Source organism: Oryx dammah, unplaced genomic scaffold, assembly GCF_014754425.2.
Source record: "Oryx dammah isolate SB20612 unplaced genomic scaffold, SCBI_Odam_1.1 HiC_scaffold_24, whole genome shotgun sequence".
Lineage (NCBI taxonomy): Eukaryota > Metazoa > Chordata > Mammalia > Artiodactyla > Bovidae > Oryx > Oryx dammah.
The window spans coordinates 46,183,772-46,209,140 of NW_024070208.1; the positions used below are offsets into that span (position 1 = coordinate 46,183,772).

The 25,369-nt window shown below is 34.7% G+C and overlaps 1 protein-coding gene across 1 annotated transcript in view; it reads right to left on the reverse strand.

Annotated features, from left to right (window-relative positions):
- Positions 1-25,369, reverse strand: part of DACH1 (dachshund family transcription factor 1) — a 463,451-nt gene that overhangs the window by 265,653 nt on the left and 172,429 nt on the right. The window contains exon 3 of the mRNA XM_040267265.1: positions 2,649-2,764. Within this exon, the coding sequence (XP_040123199.1) occupies positions 2,649-2,764 (116 nt within the window). The remainder of the gene's footprint in view (positions 1-2,648; positions 2,765-25,369) is intronic.

Consider the following 25,369-nt stretch of genomic DNA (forward strand, 5'->3'; position numbering starts at 1 on the left):
ATATGATATCTTTACAATGATTAAATTTCCAGCTAATGTTTTAAGATAGAATAAACATTCTCTAGGAGTTTAAGATATTATTCTGTAGTCTCTAAAATTTAGAGACTTCTCCATCTAGAAAGACTTTGTGTAAAAAGAGCAATCATAAGAATATATTAAGATAGCATGATTCATGTACAACAGTCAAATTTCTGGCAGCTTCAAATCTTTGGCCCAATGTCCAAAATTTGTTTTAAAGCCATTCCCTGGGCTCTATAGAGTATTAAACTATCTAAATCCACGTCTTCAAATTCAGTCTACTCTCCTGGTAAGTCTTCATTTCCTCATCCTTCTCTGGAATATGACTCTTAAGGCTTGTTTCAATGTAATGAAGTGAAGTAGCTCAGTTGTGTCCTATTCTTTGCAACCCCGTGGACTGTAGCCTACCAGGCTCCTCCCTCCATGGGATTCTCCAGGCAAGAATACTGGAGTGGGTTGCCATTTCCTTCTCCAGGGGATCTTCCCGACCCAGGGATCAAACCCCAGTCTCCCATATTGCAGGGAGATGCTTTAAACTCTGAGCCACCAGGGAAGCCCCTTTCAATGTAATAGCTTGAGAGAAATCTTAATTTCTGGGCTCACAACATATTAGTAAGAACAAAATTTTTTAAAAAGCACATAAAATGTATGAAATGGTCCTGCTTCAAAAATGAAGTGATGAGTCAAGTTAAAATTACCTTCAGTATCTCTGTTCACCAAGTTAAAAAAGTGTGTAAGATATTTCAGAAAGGGATCTATGAAACATGACTTAATATTTTGATTTTGAGTTTTGGCTTGTGATCTTCAGTTGTTTCGAAACTTCACTTACCCCAAAGTTACTTGATGGTCTTAACTGTGGAAGGTGCTGCTATACTTAGATCCTGATGATATCATCTTTTCTCACCATCTCTTAGGTGGTGAGGTATTCATTGTTTTCACCTTAAAACGCTGGCAGGCAATTTGGAACTAGATCTTCCTTATTTCAATACGAAAACAATCTAGAATACTTTTCACCCCAAATATAACTGACTTGTTAGAATCAACACAAACTTATCAAATACAAAATAATGATTATTAAAATGATTATTTTTAAAGCCCCAGACATATTCATTGAGAAGTCAAAGCCTCTTTCTTCTAGCACACCTGAGTCTTATCATAAACATAAAAAGCTAAGATTTTCTTTTCACCTTGTCTGCACAGTACCAACCTCCTTGCCCCAAATTTGCAAATCAGAAAATTTTATTTAGTTAAATAAAATGTTCAGCCTTAACAAAATGCTACCTATTTCATTCCTAAATATCAAATTTGGAATTAGAATTTCAGGCAGTAGGATTCAGTCACTTGTGAATCATGACCTAAATGAACAAATAGGAATGATGATACATGCTCTGTAATTGGGTTATTTTCAGCTATTGATTTCATTTTTCTGTTTCTCAATTTTTCACCTGCAAGCATTAGCATAAAAATATAACTCTTCATTGGAAAGTGAATCATTTAAGAACCTTCATATCTTACTAAAAAAATGTAAATACATAAAATGAACAAATAACTTCAAATTCAACTCAGTGGATGTTTGATAAAGGTTCCTAAAAGTGAACAAACTGTTCAGACAGAGTCACAAAAGTAAAGGTGAGTTAAAAGAGCCATTCCTTCCAAGGAGCTTTCAATGCAGTATGGAATGTGAACTAAGACACCTATGATTATATCACAACCTAGAGAAAGACAAGTGTTACAACAGAAAAAGAAAACACTAATATGGGTATTCAGAGAAAAAAAATGAAGACTTTCTCCTGATCTTGCTAGATTCTCTTTACTGTTCCAGTTATTGTTAAATGACACTTACATATTTATATGTCTATCTCCTCAACAAACTTTCATGATGGCAAGAATAAATAAATATAATATGCTATATACTAATAATTTCATTATGACTATTAGTTTAATTTGTTCTGAGTCTGGATGAAACTTGGAAAGTGAGCAGACATGTGTGAGTAAATAAAAGAATTAATGAACACATTCTGGTGGTGAAAATTAAATGAGCTATTTTTGCATGAAGTACATTATTAAATTTGTTTATGACATAGAGCTTATGCGGTCAAGAGTATTCTTTTACTTGCACATTGAAAAAATTCTAATAATAAACATCTTTCAGATGTTTCTAATAGAAATAGTTTAGGAAAAAATAGGAGATATTTCTATCTGACATAGTTATGGTCTTTTGTTTGGATGCATGTTAATCTATTTTAGAGTTTTTATGGAATGAAACACAAGCTTAGAATCCGGAGATCTGGGTTTGACTAGCCACTGACAGTGATCAGCTGATTGACCTTGGGAAAGTCATTGATTCTCTCTGAGCTAAGGATAATAATTTGTTATTTGATATTAACAAGAGAATTAATTAGAATAAACCCTAGAACTGTATTCAATTAAACTTCTTTCATTTTATTTTAAATAAGGAAATGATGATACCCATAATGCAGTTTTGAAATAAATTCTCATCAGTAACATGGTCTTAGTGTGAACAAAATATAGCTGATGAGTGTAAACATCTATGTAAACACAGGTATATATGAAAGCAATGGTGTCGGCTGATTTTGAATATTTTAGGCATCAGTCAGTAGCACTCTTACCTGTTGGTGGGATTATCCCAGGAGACATAAGGCCCGGGACAGAATGTGGCATGATATGAGAGTTCTCTGGGGAGGTGACACTTTGAGTCCTCTTAGGAGGCCTTCCAGGTCTAGAACTGAAACAAACAAACAAAAAATTTTTACAATTAAGCTGTTGTCTTACACATCATTTCAAAGTTGTTTCAAGTGGTAACATGGACTGTAAATAAATTTGTTTCAAGGACGGTTGCTTTTGCAGTTAGATGTAATAGACTTCCATCACTAATTAGATTACATGCTGAATTCATTTTCTTCATTGAAGATCAGCCACTCTTGATGCATAATTCATAGCCTGCACCTCGTTACCTGCTTCTTCATATTAATATCTATACACAGTTTGAATTGCCTCGTTTGCATATGCTAAAGTTCTGCATGCAGCCTTCAGCACGAAAATTATGCACTAACTTGTAATAATTATTACAGTCAGCCTGCTATTGATTTATGAGACTTTTAAAAACCAAATATGTGTAGTACTTGTAATGAATGATATTTTAAGGTTCTTCAGGAAATTAAAAGGCAATGGCTGCCTAAGGAAATGTTCTGCTTGTTTGATTTAATACTACAGTTAGCTGGGAGGTGGAATGAAAGAGTGATGCAGACCTATAGCACATTTTCCGATGATATGTTTTATTACTTTGCACTGCTAGCCTGATATCTAGATGATAAATGACAATACATATCTAATGTGTGAAAAGGTCTTGCAATTTCTTTATTTTTTGTCATTTAAAAGAGAAGTCAAGTTATCATTTAACCCTTATTCTATTTAAATGAAGAGCCCCACTAGGTTGCCTTACTTTAAATATACTAAAAATTATATTGGAAATGCTTAGGATTATTTGTAGGACATCGTTAAGAAATGGCCAGAGTAGCATCTTATAACTGACTTTAGAATAATTAAAAATCCTGTTTGTGTTCTAATAGTACTTCTCTTTCACTTGCCTGCTTTACAAGCATAATTTTTAAAATTATCAAAGCAGAAAGTGAAAAGGATACACATATTCACCATTCTTGTATAAGGAAACATGAAGAATATAATAGCAAGTTTTGAAGCAAACATAATTAGCATTATGTTTCCTCTGTCTGCCTCTGTATCATGAATGTACATTTATGAAAGGCTTTTCTGTCATTTATCTGGCCAATATGTGCCAAAATATATCAAAACCTCCAGATGCAGCCTTCATAAGTTAATATTTCCATGTAAGTTGCAACTGAGATCCTTTGCCTTGTCAGAAGATTCAAAGATCCTATCTCTATTATTTAGTGTAAGTAATATATGTAGTCATTTAACAAAAATTGCATTTGCTCTTTTCAAAGCAGTGCACTGTGGGGGCTAATTTGGAGAACGGGTTCTTAGTCTTCAAGAGCTTACACTCTTGTCAAGCGGGACAAATCTGGTACACAAAGAACTAGGATGCAAATTCAAATGTGCTGTGTCCTAAGCAAGTTGCAGTCTGAACACTAATGCGGAAAAGCTGGATAATGATAGATAACTCCCTGTTGGAGTTAAGATTTCATGGCCTTGGGAGATTAGAAGAGAATTCTGAATGATGAGTTGGACATGGAAAGAAAAAGAACAGAAGAAATCACACTTCAATGGGAATGTGAGAAAGGAATGGAAACCTGAAAATGTGTGAATGTACAAGATTTTTTTTTTTCCAATAAGTTGAAACAGGTCAAATAAAATAAGCGGTAGAAATCCATACTGTAGACTTATTGCCTAGGGCCAGATCCTGGAGGACTTTGAACCAAGAGCAAGTAGATTGTGCATCTGTTTAGATAGCTAACCAATAAGGACACTGTCCTGTGAATACTGAAACATCTCTCTGGCTACTTATTCTTTATAATTACTCTTCATCCTCAGTTGATTCTCTAACTTATATTATTAGCCTAGAGCCCACCAACAGTGCTCTGCTAGCCTCCATTCTCCCTGAGTGATTTCTTCTATTAACATTACTGATATGATAAGGAATAACAGCTAAATCTTATCTACAGCCTGATCTTTCTCCTGGGATTCACAGGGATTAATGCCTGTCTACTGGAAATCCCTGCTTATGTTCTATAATAATCTAAGTTTGTCCAAATTTGAACTCAGCATCTTCTCCATTAAAACCTACTTTTCCTTGGTTAATCAAAATGGCACCTAATTGACTAAGCCAAAAATCCAGGACTCAGCTGTGTCTTTCCTTTCCTTTGTACACTCAAATATTATCCCAATGAAGATATCTCTCTGCCCACACCTGTATTCCAGATCAACCCCTCCTTTCTTATTTGATCTACTATCACAGCTCTTTCAAGACCTACCCTCAGCTTTGCCCCATGCTAGAGCTGAAAGTGAAGTCTAGATAACGCTCCATACTGATTTTGGAAGGATTTTTTTTTTTTTTTTAATCATGTTTTTCAACTGCTTAAAGGCATCAGTGACTTCCCAGGTGACACAGTGGTAAAGAATCTGCCTGCCAAAGCAGGAAGCACAAGAGATATGAGTTCAATCCCTGGGTCAGGAAGATCCCCTGGAGTAGAAAATGGCAACCCACTCCAGTATTCTTATCTGGAAAATTCTGTGGAGAGAGGAGCCTGGCAGGTGACAGCCCACAGCGTCACAAATAGTTGGGCATGACTGAGCAACTGAGCATACATACACACAAAGATACCAATAGTTCCCTATAGCATTGACACTCCTTAGCACTGTGAAAAGGCCTTTCAATACTTAGCCCTGGTCTACATTTCCAATCTCATCCTTTTTTTCCTACATTCATTGCTTATATTTGGCCTTAATGAATTTATTATCAGTGTCCTATATTGCTTTGATCTCTAATATACTAATATACTAATATTAGTATACTACCTCTATACAAGTCACTGTCTTTGTCATCTAAGACTTTCATTACATCAACCCATCCTCAGCCCCATTTTACTGACTAAACATTCCTCATCCTTCCTACCAATGCCTTCTATTGAGTATTCCTTCTATGCACTATGATGGTTCATGACGAATAATTCTATTTTAGCCTTTTTTGCACTGACTATAGTAATCTGCTTATTTATTTCACTCCCAAGACTATATGGTAGAAACTGTACCTTTTTTTTTTGTCGTTAAAATACCTCAGGGCCTGGCTCACTGTATGTATTTAAATAAATTTTAATTCAATTTGTTAAAACTTTCACTGCAATTCTTCAAATTCCTCACCAATTCCAGGAGTCTCCAAGATTCCAGGAAATGAAAAGTGAGATGCCAAAGAAATTTGGGATTCTGAGTCTAAAGATGCTAAATGTACATCTGAAGCTCAGAGAAAAATAAGTATCAAGAGAACTCAAACAAGATGCCATGAAAAAAGTGTGAAAGGAAAAGGTAGTTAAGATTTGAAAGTTTTAGTTCTTGAATTTGTTTTGCTTTTAAAGAAGATGAAACTGTTTAGCAGTACTTTATTATTCAGGCCACAGGAGCTGTCTTCACAGTCCTCATTCAGGAAGTAGAAGTCAGGCTACTAAGTAGGAACACTTTATTTCACACTGTGATTAGGAGAGACCCCGTGGGCTCTTTTCACCCTAGATACCTCCTGCCCAATCTATCAAGTTGCCTACAACCTCACCAATAGAGATTTACTGCTTTTAGACTGGAAGATTTAAGATCTTTTAAAACCTTCCATTAAAATGCAAATATCCTTGGTGGTGGTGACACCCTAAAACAATCTACACACACTCTACTAGGGATGACTTTGCAATTAGGGGAGAGCAATCTTGAGATACCTAGGTAAATAATGGGGGAGGTGGGAAGAACTCCAATGAAAGATTTCCAAGAAAAGACAAGTCATTTATCCTTTTCCCTAAGAACAAGAGGAAGCTCTTCTTGAATTACAGGAGACTTCTTGGTTGCTGGGGAAGTAAGGTTTGTTGATTGATGAGACTTTCCTCTATCCCTCATGACCCACAGTTAAGTCTCCTTATTGACAGGCTTGGTGTATTACCTTTACTGCACTCTTGATCACTAACTACTAGGAAATCTAGGAAGATAACTTAATCATAAAATACTTAGATATTTAAATTACTTTCAAGAGAGATTTAGGGAACTTCCAGGAGAAACTGTGTAGTGCAGTGCTCAGAAACAAGGGTTATACTGTCTGGATAGATCTCACTTTAAATAGTAGTTCCAGCCTATTTACTAGAAGGTGTGACCTTGATCAAGCCACTTAACTTCTCTGAATATCTGACTAAATCAGCATTCTTTTTAAATGGGCCTGTTTGTTTTGTTAGAAATAAGTTATTCTTGGAAAGAAGACCAACAACTTCACTGAAAAGAGGAATGAAACAATTAGCAAAGGCACTTCTTCAGAGAGTGATCAATTGCCTCAACAGCAGACACCTTCAAGCCTCCTTACTACACCAGTAACCCAGCTCTACCCTCGGAGTATCAGAGCAGCTGAACTCTCTTAGTTCTAATCAAAGCAGAAGACCTCACTTAAATAAATTATTATCCTTAATAGCTTGACGGAAATCAAAATTTATGACTTTGGTAATTGTTTTTGCCAGCTTCACACATGAGCCATGGTGCAGCCTTTAGTATTTTCACCAACTTGCATTAAAATAGTGGAGTAATCACTTAGAGATGACTGCACTTAGTATCTCACTTACCTAGGAATCCACTCAGGCCTATGGTTTCCTGCAGTTCCACAGAAATCAAAAAGATTTCTTTTCCAGAGAGATCAGTAGGTGGGTGTCTCTACTTCGTCTACATCATTAAATCGGTCTCAGGCTAATCTCTGTCTCTCTCCCCTAACTGTAAATGGTTACCAACTCTTCCACTTAGTGTGCTTATTCAGTATGAAGTAAAAATCTAACTTAACTCAAAGAGGCTAAGTCCATCAAAATACTGAGATATCTGAAATGTTGGAGGGTGCTTAACAGATTGTGCAACCCCTAACCTACTCCACAAGCATCAGCTTCTGCTAACCTCTTCAGTAGTTCTTGGGAAATTAGGTTCAACTCTTCTCTTGAGACTGGAGCAGAGAAACCCGTGAAATCCAGAAACAGACTGTGATAGCTATAAATCAGAAAATGCAAAAGTCACTGCTTAGCAGAAATTTAGGTTCCAAATCCTACCTATTTAGAGAAAGGCAAGACGGATGCTATTCAATCATACAATTCCTTCCTCCATGTATCTAAAGGACAGGAGCTACTGTACAACAAACAATTGGATATACATAAAAGTTATGAGAATAAAGACCCCCATTTCTTTGAGACAGAATATAAAATTAAATAACCTGTGGGATAACAATGAAGAAGAAAAATAAACAGCAGCCAGTGAGCACTGATTTTAGTCTTGGGACACAACAAGCATTAGGGATAAAAGCAGCTCGCTCCATTCATCAAGAAGAGTTCATTTGCCCTCTTGAATCTATTTACCCAAAAAGTGCCAGTTGTGTGTTTACATTCTGCATAATTTACTTCTATTAAGTTTCCTCAAAACCAAGCCAAAAAACAAATGAGAAATGTATTCATATATATGACCTGCATATATACTAGTATTTCTGATTGGAAAGATACAATTTGCCTAATGATTTATAATCAAATATTCAAAAATTCCCATTTGAATATTATAGAGTCAGAAAGAGTGATATCTATGAGGAATGTATGATAAAGAAATTCTTATGTTCTAAGTGAAAACTCAAGATACAGACTCCCATATATGGCATACTGGAGCACAAAAGAGAGAAATTAAGTAAAAAAATGCAATACATATGCATAGAAAAAAAAAGACTAGAAAACATACTAGAATATTTTGTACATACATATATTATGTAGAAAACATACATACTATTAAGCAAATTATCACTGAATAGAGAATTCTGTATTTTTTATATCTGAAGGTTTTAGTTTCTCTGTCATATGCATCAAAGAATTTATTGTGGACAAATCATGATCCTGGCTCAATTTGATCCTGAGGTTTACCTCTATCCATAGCAGAAACCAGGTATAATTTATCCTCTTAATCTTTCTTTTCCATTTCAATTTTAAAATATTTAATAAAAAATATGATTATATGTAAAAATATTACCCTTGTGAGAACTTTTTTTTTCCCCCATGGAAGAAAAGCTATGACCAACCTAGGCAGCATATTAAAAAGCAGACACATTACTCTGCCAACAAACGTCCATCTAGTCAAAGCTATGGTTTTTCCAGTAGTCATATATGAATGTGAGAGTTGGATTATAAAGAAAGCTGGGCACCAAAGAATTGATGCTTTTAAACTGTGGTGTTACAGAAGACTATTGAGAGTTCCTTGAACTGCAAGGAGATCCAACCAGTCCATCCTAAAGCAGATCAGTCCTGGGTGTTCATGAAGGACTGATGTTGAAGCTGAAACTCCAAAACTTCGGCCACCTGACGTGAAGAACTGACTCATTGGAAAAGACCCTGATGCTGGGAAAGATTGAAGGCAGGAGAAGGGGACAACAGAGGATGAGATGGTTGGATGACATCACCCACTCAATGGACATGAGTTTGAGTAAGCTCTGGGAGTTGGTTGGACAGGGAAGCCTGGCATGCTGTAGCCCATGGGGTCGTAGAGAGTTGGACACGACTAAGTGACTGAACTGAACTGAATCTTTCTTTCTTTTCCATCTGTTTTAAAATATTTAATAAAATACATGATTAAATAAAATACATGTAAAAATATTACCCTTGTGAGAACTATAAAAGTAATTTAAATATGAAAAGTACAGATAATCATTAATATCTTGCAGATCAAGTCAACTTCATGGAACAAATCCATCAAAATAAAAGAACAAAAAGAATTTCCTAAGACAAATATATGTACATATTTCACCAAAAGTTATAGCTGATTTATAATATGCAGGGTATAAATGGATAGTTTTCTTTTAGAAAGACCTTGTTAACCTGTTAGTTGAAATTTGTTCCTTCAGTTTTGGGAAAGGCTACAATATAAATAATACAGGAAGTACATGGTTAGCATCATTTTCCCATTCCATGAAGTTTTTTTTTCTACACCTGGCAAAATCTTGAAAGATACATTACTTTTGTGCAATGATGACAAATTTGAGCACTTTCTCAATCTCATATTTGTTTAGACATCTGTTTGTATTTTCTGTGTAGGTATGTGTCCCAGCTATGTGTATTTCTCAGTACAAATGGATTATGAACTAACACTATAAAGAGATGATTTTCCACTGTCACCAAAATACCTATTTCCATGGGACAGACACTTAAAATATCACCAGCTGGACACCTGGAAAGCACCCTCAGATTAGTGATTCATACACCTAAAACACACAACATTCCTTTAACTCTTTACATGATACATGTTCTATATTGAATTTTATTCCTTCTAAATTCTTACACTGAAACCCTAACCCCAATGTGACAGTACTTGGAGGTTGGGCCTTAGGTAGGTAATTAGGTTTAGATGAGGACATCAGGGATGCCTCATCATGGGATTAGTGCTCTTAAAAAAGAGACACCAAGGAGCTTGCTTGCTCTCTCTCTCAGCCACATGGGGAAATAGTGAGAAGGCAGTTGTCTACAACCCATGTCTACAGCCTCACTCAACATGACCAAGCAAGCACCCTGAACTCTGACTGTCAGCCTCCAGAACTTTGAGAAGATGAATTTCCGTTGTTTAAACCACGCAGTTTATGCTATTCTGTTTGGCAACCTGAGCAAGACTAAGACAGCAGACAATTCTACACATTAACTGAATAAATACATATGCAAATACACAAAATAAAATTTCCTGTGAAAAAGAACTAAAAACAAACCTTTAAAAAGGTTCTGTTTTGTTTTTAAGCTATTTTTAAGCATTTGTATATTGTGTTACCAATTAATTACAGCCCAAAAATCTAAAGAGGCCCTGTTTGACACGTTACATACTTGGGAAAATCTAGCCCATTTTCCGCTCAAATAAACTTGGTAAACACCCAGTTAAACTTAGTAAACATACATATATTTTGTGGAAAAACTTCACAGATTCCCACAGCTTTTAATATTTTTGCTTTGTGGAACAGTTTCTCAAAACTTTCACTATGCTAAAATATACTCTAAATCTCCAAAATGAGGTATTATAAAAGAGGCGTTTACTAAATTTTACCATGAAACCTGCTATTTTCAAGGAGTCTGCTTCGAGACTTGTACTCTAAAGAAATACGATCTTCCCAACAGTATGCTTATCTTCAAATTATAAAAATTTTTCATCACCCAACATTACCAAACTATTTTCTGCATCACAGGTCATATGGCAATTGTCACAGAGGCAAGGAAAGCAGCAATTCACATATTCTATGAAGTTGATATGAGTTGATAATTACTCAAAACACAAGGTTAACATGAGTAAATTGAAATCATTACAAACAGAAAGTGAATAATAGTTGAAATTAGCTACTCTGATGAGGAGGAATAATTGTTGACTCTGACTTCAAACCTCGCACTATCCAGACTTCAAGTACTACAGGAAAAGTATTTAACATAAATCTTGTTTCAAAGGACATTGGAAAAATATCTGAAGTCTCCAGCTCAGTGCTTAGTCATGTCTGACCCTTTGAAATAACATGGAGTGCAATCTGCCAGGCTCTTCTGTCCATGGGATTCTCCAGGCCAGAATACTGAAGTGGGTTGCCACACCCTCCTCTAGGGGATTTTCCAACCCAGGAATCAAACTCAGGTCTTCAGCATTTTGGGCAGATTCTTTACCATCTGAGCCACCAGGGAAGTACAAGAATGCTGGACTGGGTAGCCTATCCCTTCTCCAGGGGATCTTCCCATCCCAGGAATCAAACTGGGGTCTCCTACATTGCAGGCAGATTCTTTACCAGCTGAGCTACCATAGTGCATAGAAATTACCTCAAACTAAGGCTTAAAACATATTGGAATGTGGCTAAGCTAAGCTTAAGCATTTGTATATTGTGTTTACAATTAATTACAGTCCCGAATACTAAAGAGAGTCCTTATTTGACAAATTACATGTTTGAGAAAATCTAGTCCCTGAAGTTTTTAAGCCCCCTCCCTCCCTTTTATAGAATCTATATGTGAGAACCACATTAAGAAGTTTCTTCACACTCTACAAAATATACTAACTATATTAATATTAGAGTTAATATATTACTCAGGGATGCCTTACCTTAGTGAATATACTTTTCGATAAAGTTTTTATAAAATCAGAAGCTTAGCATTCTCTTCTCAATTTGAATTCTTTATTGACATCAAAGGTGCATGACAGTTTATGAAGTATATCTATTGATGAATCATAAAAGCATATTCATACACTTTAAATGTTTTATTCACTAAAGAGTAAATTAATTTAATTAAGTTTTAATAAAGAATATACAAATTTAATACTATTTATTTTTATCTTTCCATAGCATACATTAAACATTGACATACATGATATTTCTTCTAAAGAGGAGACTGTGTGTAAATTGCATTTAATGACATGCTTTCTAGAGAGTTATATATTTTCAACCTTTTAATCACCTTATAATTTTCTCTTCTTCCCACAAGCTTTCCAAGCCACAGATACGTCTACCCACAACATATCTGTTTCAAAATTGTCTGCAAAGAATGACTAACACACAGATAAGTCTACCGACAACACATCTGTTTCAAAATTGTCTGCAAAGAATGATTAACATCCCATAAGGGACAAATCCCAAAATAATGAGAAACTATTGTAAATGGTCTTCTTAAAATCTGGGGATCAGTTATTACTTTATTGGCCTCTTTCTCACAGTATCTGTCATACTTCAAAACCATATTCTATAAAATTTAATATTAAAAATATTCTAACTAAGACATTCAATATCAAACACAATCTTTTATTCAATCTATGGATTCCATCATCACAAAGAAAAAACTTTCACTACTATCATTTTTCAATTTGAATTTCAAATGACCAGGTCCTCTTTGCAATTGCTGTTGCTTTTATTTTGTATGAACCAGAAACCACATAGTCTTTTATCTCACTGCCACATGCCATAATTGTACTTGCACATGTCATTGGCTCTGTTTTTCTAGATCACCTTGAATTTGGTCCCAAGATATGTCCACAGTTTAAATCTCAAAATAATATCCAACTTTCCTCTATATGAGATCCCATTTTAAACACTCTGAATACCCTCTTCTCAAACGCTTTCATTTATATTGGAAGTGTAAATTAAACAATGAGGTTTCCCAGCTGGTTCAGTGGTATAGAATGCACTTGCCAATGCAGAACTGATGTAGAAAGTGAAATATCAATACAAGAAAGTAAATAGTCTTACTCAATATGCCACACATAAAAGGTGGGGTTGTTGGGGGGAAGGAAGAATAGGCAAAGCATACAGGATATTTAGGGCAGTGAAGAAACACTCTGTGTGATGAAATAGTGGTAAATACATGTCATTATACATTTGTCCAAACCCATAGAGTATATGCTAGTAAAGTAATGATATAAGGCTGTATATTGTCACCGTGCTTATTTAACTAATATGCAGAGTACATCATGAGAAACACTGGGCTGGATGAAGCACAAGCTGGAATCAAGAAGGGCAGGAGAAATACCAATAACCTCAGATATGCAGATGACACTACCCTTATGGCCAAAAGTGAAGAGGAACTAAAGAGCCTCTTGGTGAAAGTGAAAGAGGAGAGTGAAAAAGCCGGCTTAAAACTCAACATTTAAAAAACTAAGATCATGCCATCCGGTCCCATCACTTCATAACAAACAGGTGGGGAAATAATGGAAACAGTGACAGACTTTATTTTCTTGGGCTCCAAAATCCTTGCAGATGGTGACTGCAGCCACGAAATTAAAAGACACTTGCTCCTTGGAAGAAAAGCTATGACCTACCAGACAGCATTAAAAACCAGAGACATTACTTGGCTGACAAAGGTCCTTCCAGTCAAAGCTGTGCTGTTTCCAGTAGTTATGTATGGATGTAAGACTAGGAATACAAAGAAAACTGAGCATGAAAGAACTGATGCTTTTGAAGTGTGGTGTTGGAGAAGACTCTTCAGAGTCCCTTGGACTGCAAGGACATCAAACCACTCATTCATAAAGGAAATTAGTACTGAATATTCATTGGAAGAACTGATGCTGACTGAAGCTCCAATACTTTGGGCACCTAATGCAAAAAAATGACTTACTGTACCCTGATGCTTGGAATTTCCACAATAAACTCTGGAAAAATTCTGAAGGAGATGGGAATACTAGACCACCTGACCTGTCTCTTGAGAAACCTGTATGCAGGTCAGGAAGCAACAGTTAGAACTGGGCATGGAACAACAGGCTGGTTTCATATAGGAAAAGGAATATGTCAAGGCTGTATATTATCATCCTGCTTATTTAACTTATATGCAGAGTACATCATGAGAAATGCTGGGCTTGGGGAAGCACAAGCTGGAATCAAGATTGCCGGGAGAAATATCAATAACCTCAGATATGCAGATGACAACCACCATTTTGTCAGAAGTGAAGAACTAAAGAGCCTCTTGATGAAAGTGAAAGAGGATAGTGAAAAAGTTGGCTTAAAGCTCAACATTCAGAAAAATAAGATCATGGCAACTGGTCCCATAACTTCATGGCAAATAGATGGGGAAACAGTGGCTGAGTTTATTTTTCTGGGCTCCAAAATTACTGCAGATGGTGATTGCAGCCATGAAATTAAAAGACGCTTACTCCTTGGAAAGAACGTTATGACCAACCTAGACAGCATATTAAAAAGTAGAGAAATTACTTTGCCAACAAAGGTCCGTCTAGTGAAGGCTATGGTTTTTCCAGTAGCCATGTATGGATGTGAGAGTTGGACTGTGAAGAAAGCTGAGCACCGAAGAACTGATGCTTTTGAACTGTGGTGTTGGAGAAGAAAAGACTCTTGAGAGTCCCTTGGACTGCAAGGAGATCCAATCAGTGCATCCTAAAGCAGATCAGTCCTGGGTGTTCATTGGAAGGACTGATGTTGAAGCTGAAATTCCAACATTTTGGCCATCTGATGCGAAGAGCTGACTCATTTGAAAAGACCCTGATACTGGGAAAGATTGAGGGAAGGAGGAGAAGGGGATGACAGAGGATGACATGGTTGGATGGCATCACCAACTCAATGGACATGGGTTTGGGTGGACTCCAGTGTTGGTGATGGACAGGGAGGCCTGGCGTGCTGCGGTTCATGGGGTCACAAAGAGTCAGACATGACTGAGCGACTGAACTGAACTGAACTGATGCTAGGAAAGACTGAAGGCAGGAGAAAAAGGGGATGACAGAGGATGAGGTGGTTCGATGGCATCACTGACTCGATGGAAATGAGTTTGTGCAATCTCTGGGAGTTGGTGATGGACAGGGAAGCATGGGATGCAACAATCCATGGGGTCACAAAGAGTCAGACACAGCTGAGCAACTGAACTGACTGACTGAAGGAGTATACAACACCAAGAATGAACACTAATGTAAATGTTGGACTTTGAGTGATTATGATTTGTCAAAATAAGTTCATCAGCTGTAACAAATGTACCACTCTGGTGGGTATGTTGATAAAGTGGGAGTCTATGCATGTGTGTTAGCAGGGACTATATGGAAATTCTCTGTATCTTTTCCTCAATTTTGCTGTGAACCAAAACTGATCTAAAAAAAACAAAATGTCTTTTAAAAAAAGTAAGACTTGTGAACTAAGGCAATCTAGTCCAGAAGCCATGACCTGAGCATCATGCAATCTGTCTCTCTGTTCCATATCTGTTGTTTAGTTTAGTCAACAAAAAAAAATGATAATGTGCCTGACCTTTCAATGTGTGCAGGAAATACTAGTATGATATTGCCCCTGACTTCAAGTAGATTGTGATTTATTGGTGTAAATAGATACATACATAGCACTGCAGCAAATTTTATTAAACACTGAAGTAAATGTTTGAAAGGACTGTTCTGGGAATACCATGGTGGGAATTTCTCAGGAAATATGAAGTGTGAACAGAAATTAATCAACTGAAGAAGAGGAGGGCTTGCTAGTAAGGAAAGAACATAGAGACACAACCTCACCTTACTTAAACGTGCACTTCTGTAATGAAATGCTGAATTACTCAAACTCATGCTCATCTTTCCTTACTTAAAATGGTTAGTATCACACAGCCTAGTACATGACCATTTTCAAATAATTTCATAAGTCATGGCTAATCTCTCCACCTTGCCTCCATTCTTCTGACTTTGAGAAAAATGTTAGATGTGATAGGTTCTGATTTTTGGTTAAATGCCTTTGGAACATTATGATTCATTTAATTACTTTATTTTTTAAGTTAAAATTCTGCGAGATTCAGTATTTTTCTGTTTTACAGTAATTTTTATAGTCTTTTCCATTATGATTTATCCCGGGAGACTGGATATAGGTCTCTGTGCTATATAGTAAGACTTTGTTGCTTATCCTGTCTTAAATGTAACTGTTTGCATCTATTAACTCCAAACTCCCAGCCAATCCTTCTCCCTCCCTCCTCCTCCTTGGCAACTGCAATTCTGTTCTCTCTTTTTTGTGATATTTTATTTTAGAGGAATTAAATAGGAGCCCAATTTGGCATTATATAATTAACTCTGTAGATAAAACCTTTCTCCAACCAGTAACTAATCCATGCCCTTTCAAAATTTTACTTTAAAAGCGGTTTATATCCATAACGGTGAAATTCATTAATGACTCAACTGAGTATTATTTCATTTTTTATAATATTTATAATTTTAACCAAAGTTACTACTATATCTTTCTAATATAGAAGATGAAAATATTTTGTAAAAAAAGTATTGCTAGCCAACAATAAGGAAGGAAAAATCTATAGTAAGTGCCACATCAATCTTTATGTTCTAAAGTAATAACAACTATAAATTTCTAGCAAAGTACATGTACACACACAAACACACAACATTTGGTGTAAGCATTCACACATAAGTCACAAAAGTAGAAACAACAGTTTTACTCATGTTAAACTTTTGATCTTTTGAGATACAACTTCAAATAAGAGTTAAAAGCAGAACTGATTAATTCAAAACTCAGAAAACTTTGTCTTCCTCCTTGTGAATGCAGAGGTAAGATGCCTGACTTAACCTAAAATGTGTGTTTCCACTTCTCACTGACAAGTTATTTGTTTGCTACCTCTAGAGAAAATGTACATAACTAATTTATTTGAGAGATCTGTTAGAAAAAATAATACATCCTCCATTTCCCTCTGCTGTGTAATACATGCGGAGCTGTCAAGATACATAGTCGTAAAGTATAGAGATTCAGATAACAACCCAGAATTCAGAGACTTCTGAGAAATTTTGATACTCCCAGCAGGGTTTTAGGTCTATGAACTAATGAAAGGATTATATTAAGATAGACAAAGTATGCTGTTTCCATCCTGCAGAGATGTAATAACATGCTTAATTTGTTACCTGACATAGATATTACATAGGCACCAAACATTGCTATTAGTATGATTTACTTCAATTGAATTCTATTTAATACTTTATGAAAGTATTTTCTTCAATGAAGGGCCCTTTAATATGAATGTTCAATATTATAAAAATTATGATATAAGCTGCCTGCACTTCAGAGTTGAAGAAGAAGTTGGCAAATGTCCTTTTAAGCTTGAATAGACATTGTTTTATCTTGGGATTCTTTCCCATGGAATACTGTGCAAAGGCAGCTCTTAAAATCCCAATCATTATGCTAATTTCTATGTTCTCTTACTTATTTATTCAATCTCAAATCATAATCTAAAATACTTAAAATTTCTGTTTAATAGTGTCTTTTACATATGGATGGAATGTTACAGGATGGAGACTAAGTAACTTAAAAGGTCACAGACTGAGGTGAATAGAACCACATCTGACTGAGCCAAAGTCCACTCTGAATTGCCATGCTAATTATAAAAATGTTTACACACTGAAGAAATTTACATTAGAAGTAAATATCCATTTTTAGATGATTTTTGTTTTTTTTTTTTTAGTAGAAACAAAGCTCCATTTTATCAGCATGATAAACAAATGTGAATTTACTTATAAGACCATCAAAAAGGATAAATTTTAGATGAAAGTGGAAAAGTTTTTTCTAAGTCATTGTACCATAATGAAGATTAGTTTTGTACTTATGGTTTTACTCCTTAAAGTAAGCCATGACATGACGTTGAACCATTTGGATACTTAAGTTTTGGTAGGATTTGGAACATAAAAATTTACCATATTTAAGCATTAACTTAGTTCTATTAATTAATAACATAGTTATCATTTTTTCCATAAAAGTAAATACAGTTACAATAATTATAATCAGAGATATTGGTGTCTGACTGGGTTTTAATCCCTTTTCTCTCATTCACACACTGTTAAGGCACATTACTTACCGTCTATGTTTTTCATTTTCTTTTAAAATAACAGTATCCACTTCACAGGGTAATTATTAGTATGAACTAGGTTGAGATAGACAAAGTGCTTAACCAATGGCTGAATGTGATAAACTTTCTGTAGTAGCTCTTATAGTATGTCCACTACTTAATAGATGGAGAAATATACCATGTTCATGGATCAGAAGAATCAATATAGTGAAAATGAGTATACTACCCAAAGCAATTTACAAATTCAATGCAATCCCTATCAAGCTACCAGTGATATTTTTCACAGAACTAGAACAAATAATTTCAAGATTTGTATGGAAATACAAAAAAACCTCGAATAGCCAAAGCAATCTTGAGAAAGAAGAATGGAACTGGAGGAATCAACTTGCCTGACTTCAGGCTCTACTACAAAGCCACAGTCATCAAGAGAGTATGGTATTGGCACAAAGACAGCAATATAGATCAATGGAACAAAATAGAAAGCCCAGAGATAAATCCACACACATATGGACACCTTATCTTTGACAAAGGAGGCAAGAATATACAATGGAGTAAAGACAATCTCTTTAACAAGTGGTGCTGGGAAAACTGGTCAACCACTTGTAAAAGAATGAAACTAGATCACTTTCTAACACCGCACACATAGATGATTTTTGAAATTTACTTTCAAGGCTATATTTCTAGCCTACAATCATTATTTTGAAATAGATTTACTATTTTGAAAGGCTGCCTCCACACTTTTGCACTTGCTGTTGCTACTTCCTAGAATACTCCTCAATCAAGATGTGTTTATGCCTCACCTTCTTCCCTGGCCTGCATACAACATGGCACCAGGCTCATTCAATTGTTCACCTCCAGTCCTCTGATGTGTTTTTAACCTGAGTATTATTTAGAAATACTAGATACTTACTTATTTATTGGTAATTATCTGTCCAGATACCCTGTATATGGGCAAGGATATTTGAATGACTTCTGTTTACTGGTGTATTCCCAGAATATAGAAACCAGGTCTGGCATAAAGTCAGGACTCAATAAATATCTATTAAATGAAAATAAAAGAATGAATGAATGCATGGAGGAAAAAAAAACAGATACTTATTGCTGATCTATGGCCATTGAAATCTACACTATCTTCAGTTCAGTTCAGGCTGAGGCTACTGCATGTCAGATTGTTTTCTATGGTATCAGTTTGATAATGATGATAAAGTTGAAGGCTGCTGAGTTATTGACCTCTTAGCATTATCCCACCTCCAACTGAATATAATGAGTCAGACTTAACTCTTCAAAATGATGTGGCTGGAATGATAATACACCATATATTTTTAAGTGGAAGGCAATCTGTGAATCTCGAAATCATCAGCCAAGATATTTCACTTTCAAATATGTTTATATTTGAATTTGGCTTAAAAAAGCTAGATTTATATACTTAAACATTTATTTCACACCCTCATAATGAGGTGTATATTTCTAATCATTTGGTTTAATCAATCCTTCTAAGTCATCAAAAATAAACCGTCTTTGGATTAAACTTTATTTTCACAAATTTTACCTTACATATACATGGTTATGTATAGAAGTCCCAAATTATTTCATTTCAATAAATTAAAAGGCTAAATTACATAAAGCGTGGTGTCAAAGCAATTCACTAATTATTTGAAAAGTTCAGATAGATCTTCTTTTATGTAATGAAAGAATATTAAGTAATTAAATGCTTAAAAATGGCAAAAAACTAAAGAAAAAACCCTATCCTTGGGATAAGACAGGAGCATGGCATTACAAACATGGCATTAGTGCTTGAAACTATTTTCTTAAATGACTGATAGAATTATCTTTGCAGAAATTAAAAATATATTTAGGAAAATTAAAGTTGAAAGTTAAGTAACAAAAAGGAAAATATATAAATCAAAGGTTAAGTGTTATTGCTCTTAGTTTACAGACAATGAAGAATCTGATATTAAATGGCAAAAAAAAATGAACAGAAAAAAAAGATTTTAAATAATAATAAATTAGTCAACTTATAAAAATAAGCAACCTCACTAGTAAATAAGGAAATAAAGATCAAATCAAATATAGACTATTACATACAACACATGTGCAGAGCTAAAAAAAATACTGGTACAGGCAGATTCTTTACCAGCTGAGCCACAAGGGAAGCCCAAGAATACTGGAGTGGGTAGCCTATCCCTTCTCAGGTGATCTTCTGGACCCTGGATTCTTTACCAAATGAGCTATCAGGGAAGACCATACTTCTCCTATACTGGTAGAAGGATGTATTCTGCATAATATTTCTCAGAGTCCATTTTGTGTAATGTATCAAAGTTTAAAATATGAAACATTTTATACCAATACTTTCAAAGTGACAAATCTAAGAATTCATCCTGAGACAGACTATGCAAATATAAAACTGTAGATTCATACAAATGTGTTGAGTTGAATAAATTACTGTGTATCCTAGATTGAAATTCTAATAGGGTCATTAAAATTATATATATTAGAAAGCTAGATAAAAGGATCCAGAAACATGTCTACCACAGAGTTCATGTTTTAAAACATATTACACTACATTATGATATATTTCATATATGCTTTCAGTGATTTTCTTTTCATATGTGATCACATATTATCTTTACTTATTGTTTTGAAATTTTCTAAACTTTTGGTAATGAGCATTTTTTTTTAAATCAGAGAAGCAATGAAATGGAGCATCTAGAGATGAATTCAGTGGTACTAAAAAAATAGATTATTTTTCAAACACCAGGAAAAACAAACATGCAACTCTCTGAATATGTTAGAATAAAGATCATACACTTACAGAAGAGTAATTTATTTTAGAAGCATTAATATGAAGAAAAAATAAATTATTAAAACTAGGTCTTTAAACTGTGTGCATATTAAGAGCATAATATCTAGACTTTATTGCCAAGAACTTATAACTTGGCTATTTCCTTTCCACAAGTTGGAAAGCTTAGGATAAGTTCAGCCTCCAAAAGTCTTATATATTAAGTGGAGCTGCAAATACAAAGAAATATTTTTGCCAGAAAATTTTATATCAAATATTTAAAGAAAAGTACAATAAAAAGTGAATGTTATGGCGATTGTTAACTACATTAAAAACTCTCACCTTTATATCTCAAAGTGATTAATTTTTGAACTGCATTTTAGTGTTTAATAACATTTAATAACTGTATAAATAACATTTATCATGATATTTCTGAAAACTAGCTTTCTATCTTTTTGAAACACAGTTTTTTTTTGAGACTTCAATAATGAATTTTATTAAATATCAAAGCGTCCTTGTTTGAGTGAGAAAAAATAGTACCTCTTCCTAAAACATATGGCCTCTTTTATCTATATGCTCTCTACATTTGTTGGGTTCAATGACAGGGTTTACTATACCTGAGTGAGTGTCGTTTGGTGAGTAGTTTATGAGCAGAGAATCTTTTGGTGCCTAAGACATCAATCTGAACAGGATGATAATAGACAACAGTAGAATTTTGCTATAGAAGTTATTTTGAATCAACACAGGAATTTATCTTGTTTTCAACCTTCACACAAAACTCTTCTTCATGAAGTTTCAAGAAATATTTGAACAGAATGCCAAAAGATTCTATCAGTTCTTCAATTAAATTTTAGTCAAATATATAAAACTGCTACGACTTCACTTTATGTCAAAATGTTTATTGATTAGCATCAAAATTTTTTAAAGTAATGCTTCTTATTTGGCTACATTCCTGAATTTGTACTCCTAAAAAACTGTTGATTGCATGATGCTAGTTTTAATTGTGTATTTTCAGTTATGTTTTCTGGTCCCTATTTGCTTTACCTTCTAAACCAATGGTGGAGAAGGCAATGGCACCCCCACTTCAGTACTCTTGCCTGGAAAATCCCATGGACGGAGGAGCCTGGTAGGCTGCAATCCATGGGGTCCCTGAGTCGGACATGACTGAACAACTTCACTTTCACTTTTCACTTTCATACCTTGGAAAAGGAAATGGCAACCCATTCCAGTGTTCTTGCCTGGAGAATCCCAGGGATGGGGTAGCCTGGCGGGCTGCCGTCTATGGCGTCGCCCAGAGTTGGACACAACTGAAGCGCTTAGCAGCAGCAGCTAGACTAATGGACTGCGACATTCTATTTAAAGCACACGTGTGCATGTTTACATACATACACACACACACACAGCTTGGATACATGCTGGCAGTCTCCTCACATGCTGAAGCCAGTGGATATGGCAAACGAATCGAGAAAAGGAAAACAGAAAAGACAAAGACCAAAAAAAAAAAAAAAAAAGATCTTAGTAAACTAGGAGACCTTCCTGTTATTCAGGAGCAACTTCAGGAATATATAGTGAGAAATGAACAGTCTTAATTTGCATGATTAAATTTAAGGAAATGCCACAGAGTAAGTTAGAACACTGGGACTAGCTAGACTAGCCTTGTATGCATGAATATACTAGTATTCTAATACTGTGGAAGGGAAGACGTTTTTCCTTTCCTCTCTTTGGAACTAGAGTAAAGAATACAAACTTTATATTTGAAAATGACAATTAAGTTATTTGGTGTTTCCAAACTTTTCACATCTCTCACCCCATCTTAGCTTTTAATTGGTTAAAAGATAATTTCAAAATAAATTAATTTTTTAATAAGTTAAAAATAAAATCCATTGAATTTAAATTAACTGGAGTTAATTTAAAGGCCCCTAAATTTTAACTTTAACTAGTAAATTATTTTCTAGTAACTTTTTCCTGAATTATAGATTAAAAACACAAAACCAGGCCTTGACCTAAAAATCTAAAATCAAACTTGCTAATAAGCGTTTACCAGCTCTCTCCTTGATCTTAAAGCATATAGTAGATGTTAATAATTTGAAGAAGGACTGATACATATGTACATGCAAAAATGAGATGCAACCAAAAGGCTATTAACTGGCATGAAAGACAGCAGTGTTATTTCACAGAAACACAGATTCATTTAAGTATTTTTTTCCCACTAATGATTATATATATATATATATAGGAATGTATACAAAATCAATAAATATGATGCTTTTTAAATTACTACATAATTAAGATATTTTCGTAGGTAAGCATATATTTAAACATAAGATTTAATATTTCAATATAATTATTACATTTATAATTATGACATGTAACTTTAGACACAGTTGCTTTCCCCAAATTATCCCACTTACTTTATTTATCACATGGTCTTCCCAGGATATAATGATGTATATCACTCTGTATCCTATAGCAAAAGCTTACCTATTTGATAACTGTCGGTTCAGATATATGTGAAATCACTTATACATCAAAGCACGGAATCCAGAAAGATCAAATATAAAAGAAAATGAGAAATAGTGATAGAATGAAAGGGGTATTGACATGTGGTAGTTAAGGGAGTAACTAGGGTTTGGAGACAAAATTGAAGATACATAGCATAAGAATGAAACAGAAATAAAAAGAAATAAAATTTTAGTGAGGTAGAAAGATAAAAGTAAAAATCAGAAGTGCTCCTATGTGAGATGATGAAGTGTAGATAGGGAAAGAGGATGTTATAGTAACCCAAAGAGGGGAGTATAAGGAAAAATTCATATTTCGTAATAAGCTGTGAATGTTTGTTCAATTTCTTGCTGTTTTATAGTGTTTGAAGAATGGAAGCCTAAGTCCCCAGTTCACTGCTCTCCACAACTTTACAGAAATATTTAATCTTCTATGTGATGACCAAGAGCCACAATGTGCTGTGTTGTGCAGTGCTCAGCTGCATCAGTTGTGTTCAACTCTTGGCGATGCCATGAACTCTATCCATGGGATTCTTCAGGCAAGAATACTGGAGTGGGTTGCCATGTCTTCCTCCAGGAAATCTTCCCAACCCAGGAACTGATCCCATGTCTCCTGCATCACCTGCACTGCAGGTTGATTCTTTGCCGCTGAGCCACCAGGGAAGTCCCATAAGCCCCATAATGCCATGATATTGCCCCACAATCTAACCCCTCTGGCTTCAGAGCTGCCTCTGGCAACACAGTCAACTCTAAATTATATAAGCATATATGTTTACCCACACACATGTATGTATCTGTGCACACAGTAGGCAAGGTTTGGTTTCTGCCTTAACCTTTTCTTTCTCTTCCTTTTTATCAAAAGAATATTTTTAACTGTAAGTGAATGAAGCAACACAAAATCCATGTCTTCCCACTCAATCCCATTTTATAATATTCTGTTTTAAAAATCAAGCAAGGTATAAGGAATGCATGTACAATACTCAAATCATTCATATTTAAAGAACTTTGGAAAATATGAAATATGTTCTCAACTTAAAAGAACTCTAAATTGCACATCATTTTCATATAGATTTCACCTTTATGGTAGCAAATTGAAGTGAAAAGCATAGTGCATTTAAACCTACATTTCTTGTAAAATCATGTCCAAAAGTTTGCCACTAATGAATTATATTCTTGATTAACTTAGAGTACTCTGAAACAGGAAGCAAAAAAATAATTCTGGGCTTAAATAAACGTCTACCTTCAATAGCTTAGCAAGCAAACATTAGCAAATGCTTTGCATACTATTTTCTTACAGCAGTCCTATAAAACAATAAACCTCTGAAAGCAATTACTTTAAATTTATTTTTCCTCTACATTGAAGCAGAAAATATTGTCATGCAGAAGTTAGCATTGAACTTGTATAATAACAGAGATTTATTGAGACAAGGAACAATGCTGATTAAAAAATAAAAGCATTGAAATATACCCTAACATCTTTCCTGGAACACCTGATAATAATTACCTGAGGAAAAGGTGGTGCTGATAACAGCATATATGATGCTGCCAAAAGGAGAGTTAGTTTTATTTTAAAGGATTAAACAATAAATTACTTTAAAATTTGTGAGAAAAAAATAGATCCTTTCTAAAGTTAATTTAATCAATTCACAAGAATTTTTCACAAGAGAAAATTATTAGACTATAACATTCAAAGAGATTATGTGAAAATCATATGAAAGAGCCTTGCCACTCTTACTCAGGAACTAATTAAGAATATATATGACTGGATTTTTAAATATCTGTTTAACAATGTATATTTCAACATATTTATTGCCATCTCAATCTAGATTTTAAAATAATAATTGGTTAGGTTTTCCTCATATTTTAAAATGTTCTCTTTTCAAAACTTTAATTCTAAGTTCAGTTCAGTTCAGTCACTCAGTCATATCCGACTCAGAGAGCAGAACTGTAAGTAGTTTTCTTACTTGTGTGGCATCTGTGTATTAGCAGAGTCAAAGGAGAGTAGGCATTTAATAAATTCACGTTGACTAATATACACTATTATTGGTTTGCAATTAGCTATTCCCTTGCTGCCTTTGCTA